Source organism: Armigeres subalbatus, chromosome 1 (genome assembly GCF_024139115.2).
Source record: "Armigeres subalbatus isolate Guangzhou_Male chromosome 1, GZ_Asu_2, whole genome shotgun sequence".
NCBI classification, from domain to species: domain Eukaryota; kingdom Metazoa; phylum Arthropoda; class Insecta; order Diptera; family Culicidae; genus Armigeres; species Armigeres subalbatus.
In genome coordinates this window covers 273394146-273402326 of record NC_085139.1, presented here as the reverse complement: position 1 = coordinate 273402326, position 8181 = coordinate 273394146, and the positions used below count along the sequence as shown (strand labels likewise).

At 42.6% G+C, this 8181-nt stretch overlaps 1 protein-coding gene across 4 annotated transcripts in view; it reads right to left on the bottom strand.

Annotated features, from left to right (window-relative positions):
* Positions 1-2947: 2947 nt before the first annotated feature.
* LOC134207619 (facilitated trehalose transporter Tret1) overlaps positions 2948-8181 on the bottom strand; it is a 106688-nt gene continuing 101454 nt past the window's right edge. For 3 of the 4 annotated variants that reach the window (XM_062683346.1, XM_062683345.1, XM_062683344.1), the window contains 2 exons: positions 4263-4880; positions 2948-4196 (listed from right to left, as the gene is read on the bottom strand). In XM_062683346.1, coding sequence (XP_062539330.1) covers positions 3345-4196; positions 4263-4868 — 1458 coding nt within the window. In that variant the 5' untranslated portion in view covers positions 4869-4880 and the 3' untranslated portion in view covers positions 2948-3344. Of the gene's footprint in view, positions 4197-4262; positions 4881-4957; positions 5336-8181 lie in introns of those variants that run through there. The other variant, XM_062683342.1, reaches the window with a different exon arrangement.

Sequence of the window (8181 nt, the reverse complement as noted above, 5' to 3'; positions counted from 1 at the left end):
TTTTTTTGCCTTTCTTATATTTTCATACGTTCATGTTGTTATAATTTAATTAGCATATTTACATATTTCTATATTTTTATTATATTATTTTTTATACTTTCATATTTCCATCTTCTATATTTTTGTGTTTTAATAATTTTATATTATCTTATTTTCAGATCTTTATTTTGTCATATTCTCAAAATTTAATACTTTAATATCACATTTTATATTTTAACATTTGCAATATTATCATATTCTCATGTTTTTATGTACTCATATTTTTGTATCTTCATTTTTTATTTTCATGTTATCATATTTTTTAAATTTTCATATAGCAATTTTTATTCTATTATTACACTATATTTTTATGTTTCTTATTTTCATATTAAAAAAATCATATTTTTATGCTTTTATATATTTATATTATTGTATTATGTACCTTCATACTGATTTAACATTTTCATAGCCCACTACAAAACATCCCAGGAAGGAAAGCTTCACAACCTGCCATGTAACCTTTACGTAGACGACTTCCTGGCACATAAACTGCTATCTGTTAAATAACATTCTAAATAATAAATAAATTCTTTACAATTTCCAGCTTCTACAAGAGATGTACATCCCGAATCAACTTCGGCTCCTAGTTGACGTTGTACTCTACAAATATATATAAAATTTGATATAATTTCTTATCATAATGTTATTCATTTCACTACATATTCATTTATATACAATTACCAAAATAAGAACTTAAAAGAACGCGGTGCGTATGGTACGGTATGTCCACGCATCCTTCAACCCCTGTAGATTCGTGATATGTATCATGTTGAAGTGACTACTTGAACACGATACATCTCGAAGAATCATCTCTGCGGCAAACACAACGCAGTGGGCCTGGCCGCTTTGAAGTTTATGTCATACCACTGGTATGCTGTGAGCCTCAATATTGACAAGAAAAATTATTGGGCGTCATCTAACTCAATAGTTTTCCAGGATGCTTTCTTTGTACTGGCTGCGTTTGTGTTCGATTAGATTAGATTAGATTAGATTAGAATTGAGATTACATTGAATGAATCACATCATGTTGAACAATCTATTGTATTGGTGCGTATTTTCAGTTTTGCCATCGCCTGTAAGTAAATTGCGCCACTGGAGCTACATACTTCTTGTAGCCGTATCCATTTCACGTGAATATGCTGCTGATAACATATTGCAATCCACGCTAATCTAACTTCAATGCCGGCACCCAAAGTATTTCCCAGGAAAGAGCCATATATTTACCTTCTAGTGCGTCCTAATTCGTCGTTTATGGCTTCGAAGGATTCGATTGTTTGTTCAGTATCAGTTCCTCGCGGAGTTGAAATTTTATGTTCTGTCGTTTGAATTCGTTTCTATCAGTGGCACAGTTTCTATCAGAGCAGCGTGACGATCCATACAAAAATTTTGGGGTTTGTTACAAAAAGCTTGACGAAGGAGGGTGTTGAAAAAAGCCCATTTTTGCGTGACGTACTTCATAGATCTCCCCCTAGATTGAATATCCGTTGACCGTTAATAATTTTCTTTCACAGTGAATGTAGGACCAACAACCAAGCTGTTTTAAATTTATTCTAAAACCATTCAAAGTTTCTATACGAATGTGATGAAGACATTCTACTAACAGTGTAACATTCGCAATCGAATCTGCTATGTGTTGCATCTTCTAAGCTAAAGCTAAGCTAAAGCTAAGCTAAAGCTAAGCTAAAGCTAAGCTAAAGCTAAGCTAAAGCTAAGCTAAAGCTAAGCTAAAGCTAAGCTAAAGCTAAGCTAAAGCTAAGCTAAAGCTAAGCTAAAGCTAAGCTAAAGCTAAGCTAAAGCTGTTAAAGCTGCTAAAGCTAAGCTAAAGGGGCTAAGCTAAAGCTGCTGGCTAAGCTAAAGCTGCTAAGCTGAGGTGGGGCTAAGCTAAAGCTAAGCTAAAGCTAAGCTAGCTGAGCTGGGCTAGTTGGGCAGAGCTGTGGGCTCAGCTGAGCCCTGGGGGAGCCCGAGGCTGAACAGCTGGGGGGCTGAACAGCCTGGCTGGGGTCAGGAACAGCCCAGGGGTGGGTGAACAGCCTGGGGTGGGGCTGGGGTCAGGTGGGGGCTGGAGCTGGGGCTGAGGCTGGGGCAGCCTGGGGCTGGGAACAGCCCGGGTGGGAGCCTGGGGCTGGAGCTGGGGCTGGGGTAGCTGGGTGGGAGGTGGAACAGGCTGCTGGAGTCAGCCTGGGGGCTGAGTGGGGTGGGCTGGAGCTGGGAACAGCCTGGAACAGGGGTGCCTGAGGTGGGGCAGGTGGGGCTGCCTGGGGTGGGCCTGGAGCTCAGCTGGGCTCAGCTGAGGTGGTGGGGTAAAGCTGCTGGTGGAACAGCTGGGCTAAGCTAAGAAGCTAAGCTCAGCTGCTAAAGCTAAGCTAAAGCTAAGCTAAAGCTAAGCTAAAGCTAAGTGGGTAAAGCTAAGCTAAAGCTAAGCTTAAGCTAAAGCTAAGCTAAAGCTAAGCTAAAGCTAAGCTAAAGCTAAGCTAAAGCTAAGCTAAAGCTAAGCTAAAGCTAAGCTAAAGCTAAGCTAAAGCTAAGCTAAAGCTAAGCTAAAGCTAAGCTAAAGCTAAGCTAAAGCTAAGCGAAAGCTAAGCTAAAGCTAGGCCAAATGCTTCGTTCGGTAAATTCGACATTTAAAAATCACAACAATGTTGCTGTTACTGCATATTTTCATCACTAGGGGCCATCCACAAAGTACGTCACGCCTCTAGGGAGGGAGGTGGGGGGTGGGGTTTGGTTGTGGTTCAGAGCAGCGTGACGATCCATACAAAAAATTTAGTGGTTTGTTACAAAAAGCTTGACGAAGGAGGGTGTTGAAAAAAGCCCATTTTTGCGTGACGTACTTCATAGATCTCCCCCTAGATTGAATATCCGTTGACCGTTAATAATTTTCTTTCACAGTGAATGTAGGACCAACAACCAAGCTGTTTTAAATTTATTCTAAAACCATTCAAAGTTTCTATACGAATGTGATGAAGACATTTTACTAACAGTGTAACATTCGCAATCGAATCTACTATGTGTTGCATTTTCTACGTACTCTAATCTGATATGTTGCCGGTACTCATGTCTCTCATGAGTACTTCCGAACTCTTTCACTTCACTTATATACCATTTTTCACTACAGATAAATTACTATCGTTACATTTAAAAAAAATCGATAAAGCATATCGGCAAGCAAGGCCTTTCGCCATCGACAGATGAGGCAATGCTCTTCATTACTTTTGGCTTAGCAATATCTAGTAGAGTTGGCCTCTCGAGGAAGATTATTTACAAAATAACAAACAGCAGTGGAACATCGTAGGAGACCTCACTTCTCAATGGGATGCAGTTTTCTCGTCTTCCTCCATGCCCTGATTGCTGTGCCCGCTGGACCGCCGAACCTTTTCGCCTGATAGCATCCGTTGGATCTCCGCCAGCGAGATACCCTTCGTTTCCGGCACCAGGAAGAACACAAACACTGTACCGAGGAGCGACAGGCCCGAGAAAAGCCAGAATACGCCGGCAATTCCAAGCGCATCCCGTAGATTGGTGAAAACTTTCGTCACAAGGAACGAAAGCAACCAGTTGAATGCTCCGGCCAGTGGGCTGACGTAAGCCTTCACATTATTGGCGAACAGTTCACCGATCATGAGCCACGCGATCGGACCAAAACCGATGGAGAACATGGCAATGAAAAGACATACCGCCAACACCGGGAGCCAGCCAATGTTTTCCACCTGCGATGCGTCATCTTCCTTGAGTTGGAAGTACACGGCGAGGAGAATAGTGGAAACGGCCATGAAAAAGTCGGAAATCAGTAGCAAAATCCGACGACCAGCTTTATCGACAATGAAAGTTGCCAGCAGGGTGGCTACCACTTGGATAACACCGACGATAATCGTAGCTGCAGTCGCTTCCAGTCCGGTGTTCGCATCATTGAAGATGGTTGTTGTGTAGAAGATGACAGCGTTGATTCCCGACACCTGCTGGAAGAACATCAGGCCGAGAGCGATGATCAACGCCCGCACTGTGGCCCGCTGCTGGAAACTCTGGACAAAGGTAATCTTTTCCTCCCGCATTTTGGCGTCGTCCGCCTTCAACTCTTCGATTTCGGCCCGTTCATCATAGCGACTTCCACGGAGCCACTTAAGCGACTTAGACGTGTCGTCATCACGATTCTTTTCGATCTGAGAAAAATTAAAAAAATCGTATGAAAGGGGAATCTAATCGGAAGAAATATTAATCCAACTTACAAAGTAGTGAGGACTTTCGGGCATGAAGAAGAAGATCAACCCAAAAGCAATCGGAATAACACCGCAGATGATGCTGAGCACCTGAACGCTAACACCGGCACCGACTGCATACACGAACAGAATACCAATCGTTACGAGTAGCTGGAAAAACGTTCCCAATGTGCCACGAATCGACGCCTGTGCTATCTCAGCGGTGTACGTCGGCCCCGCAATGCAGAAAGCGCCACCTCCAACACCGAGGAAGAACCGTCCCGCAATTAGCATCCCTACGTTGTTTGCGAAAATGATCAGCAACCATCCGAGCAGCAGCGGTAGAACCATCGTCAACATGGCCCACTTCCGGCCAATCATCTTCATCATTATTCCGATCGGGAAACACATCAGCGCAGCACCCAAATTGGCAGTCGATCCGATCCAGGAGAACTCCTCCGCACTGATCGGGAAGCCGTACTCCTGCTGCTGCACCAGCGGGTATTCAGCCGGCGATGTCCACCCGAGGAAGGTACCGGCCGCCAGAGCACCACCGGAGGCCGCCAGCCCGGCGACGTACTGTGGCAGCTTCCGGCCGGACTCCCCGGCCACGTTGTTCACCACGAAGCTGCTCATCGTTTCGCGGGTCTGGAATGGGAACAAAAGTTAAGCGGATTAGTAAAATGAGCAGTTCGAAATAAGAGTGCAGTGCGTTGGAATCGTACACCATACTGTCGCGATCCGGAGGCCTCCGACGGGGCCGGGATTGCTGGAATAAGCGGAGTGCGCTCACTTTCGGTATCCGCCATTTGCGATATGGTGGCTTACTATTCAACGATCGGATTTAAAATCCGAGTTTGAATCATGTGTAACAAGCACCGAGTGTGAAAAATCGAACGCGATGGTACTAATCACAGCGATTAGCGCCACGGCTCGTTGGACGGAGAAATTGGCTTTAAGTGCACTGTTAATGAATAATGATGTATGAAATTTGTATAAATTGTCTAAAATTTCATTCTTTGATAATAATATCAACGATCAAGTGCAAATGTGATAAATAAAATTCCACTGGTTTGATTCGACCGACTCCGATGAGTTGCGAATTCTTTGTGTTGTTTATTTTATTATGGTGAACCCAGTTGGGGTATGTTTTTGTTTTTATTTGAATTAGTCACCCCCTCTAGTGTTGGTGTTTGTACCCCTTAATTCATATAAATAGAACTTATACGCTTGCATTTGGATGTTATCATGTATCTATGTGTACATGACGAAAATGAACAAGCAAAATTGGAATATATTCATTCATTCATGCCGGCTGTCATAGCTTTAGTACATTTTAGTACACATAATGGCATCACTGGCAAAGTGCATTTGGCGCATTTTATCAGACAATGAGAAGCATGTGTCTGGAACGATACGTAGGGAAATGAGGGCGGGTTCCACGGCCAACAACCAAATGCAAGTATTTTTTCTTAGCTATCTGATAAAAGGTGAACCGGAAATGGCTTTTTATGAGATAGTGGATCGTAGTGTTCCATGAATTCTTAAAAAAAAAACGAAAGCCAACTTGTATACGCGTGATGTTTTACGAGAGTTCGTATTATAATAAATATTCCATTTCGTGAAATGACTTAAGAAAATAGAAAACAGGTCTAAAGAATGTACGTCAGTGATTGTGGTGTGCTCTGTGGAAAATGTCTGTGATGATTCTTGCTATGGAGACGCCTCACGTGAAATCAGGAGTCGCAGGCACAACAAGGATTGATCGTGAAGTACAGATCCATAGCTCCTCCCACCAGCTAAAAGTGTGCAGGGAAGCTCGGATGGACGAATTTGGTGAAATTATTTCGATATGGTTTTACCACTATTTCAGTGAGCTCGTGAGAAATTATCACGCCAGTTTCGATGACCCTCGTTTGGCAACGGAACACAACTTTACTGTACGGCAAATCCTTGAAAAATGCCGATAGATAGTGTGCAAAAATGTATAAAGATTTCTAGCGAACATCCCAGTTCACCAAGCACATTCATTCCTGTCATTATCATATCGTAAACCTGCCGCAATAATCTTGCTCCTGCCTTCATAGTCATTCCAGCACTGAGCCTAGAGCCCAAATTGTACTTACTGATAACAGCAATTCTTGTCCTGATGTTTTATTGTAAATATCACCATGAATGTACTATTTTATTGTTTTATTGTTGTGATGCACAGTTTACTTGTCGAGTATAAGTTGGCTCTCAACGATGGTTTTGCGACATTTTTGCTGAAACTTGGCTTAAAGCCCCCTACATGCGGAACTGTAAAACGAGACTAAATCATACTTCAATCGATGGATATTCAACATCGCCGAAAAGGTCCGTCTGATCTGGATTATGTGCCAGCCGAACTGCTATTGGAAAAAGCATCTCTTGATCCCGGTTTTCTGGGTGGACCATTCTCAATGCTAGAATTATCTATGTCTTATCTTTCATCGGAAAACTCTGCTCCGGGATGCGATATGATTATAATCAATCTTCTCAAAAAACTCCCAGATATCGTAAAAAGACGATTACTTGACTCCAGACCGTATATTGCACAGCACGAAGTGCGGTTCTGTTTTCTCGTTGCCGAAAAAAGATTTTAATACTACCCGAAGCTATTTCAATTTCAACAGTGCTTCTCAGCGCTATTTGTATCTAATGATCTCGTTACGATCTTTGCTTGGACCCGTGCCTTCGTTTTACGTTAGACCCGTTTGAGGAAGTAAATTTCCGACAAGCAGTGGCAAGAATCCCGTTCTGTGAGAAAATCTAGATATAGAGTTAAACACAGTGGTTTGAATTAGGGAACAAATATATTACGTGTGTAATGAACGGAGGTTAAAACAAGAATGAGAATAGTTAGTTTGTCTGGGTACACAATTTTTCTCTTTTGTTGATCCATCCAAAGGATCGGGTTACTAGGGTAGTTTCTTAGCATTGACAGGGTAGCATTTGATTACTACGATCTTCAACACCCCCTCTTAATCGGCTAATCCTATAGACCTGTGCAGGGGTTCATCGAATTCACTCACCCGATGGATTTTGACATTTGAGCGAACAAAAGTTCATTTTGCGTTCATTGCGACCCGCTCAAACGTCATAATTTCTTGGGGGAGTTCATTTTGCGTTAGTCTATAAGCGACCTTAGTTCACGCCGACAACTTCACGAAATCGACTTGCTTCCAAGGGTTTTGTAAAGATGTCAGCCAGCTGTTCTCTTGTTCCAATAGGTTCATCGTTGAATGTTCCGGCTAACACGTGGTCCCGCAGAAAACGGTGCCTTATAACAATATGTTTTGCACGTTTGCACTCTGTGTTTTTGGCCATAGCAATGCATCCGTGGTTATCTTTATAAATCAGGAACGGTTTATTAGTGTGCATGTCTCCTAAATCTTCCTGTGATCCTGTCAACCGAAATCCTTCAGATGCCGCGGTGCTAAGAGCTACGTATTCCGCTTCACTGAATGACATTGGCACAGTTTGCTGTTTTCGACTTGCCCAAGAGACTGTATTTCCGTATACCTTGAACAGATATCCACTAACAGATTTCCGATCAGTCGTATCAGAACCCCAATCAGCGTCTGCATAGCCAATCAGTACTGGAGAGTTGAGTTCTTGCGATCGGTTTATTTTCAGTTTCATTGTCTTGGTACCATTAAGATACCGAACTATTTTCTTCAAGCTTTGCCAGTGAGTGTCATACGGATGTTGTTTATATTTACCCATGTGTCCAACAGCATAACAAATGTCAGGCCTTACGCATAGTATGGGGTACATCATACTGCCTAACAGTTAGAGTGGTCTAACCGGTAGTACCGAAACCGGTAATACCGGTATTACCGGCCGATTTTGGGTACCGAAAATACCGGTATTAGAGACGGAAAATACCGGTATTTTCGGTACTTCAAATTTTGCTGACAGTATAAAA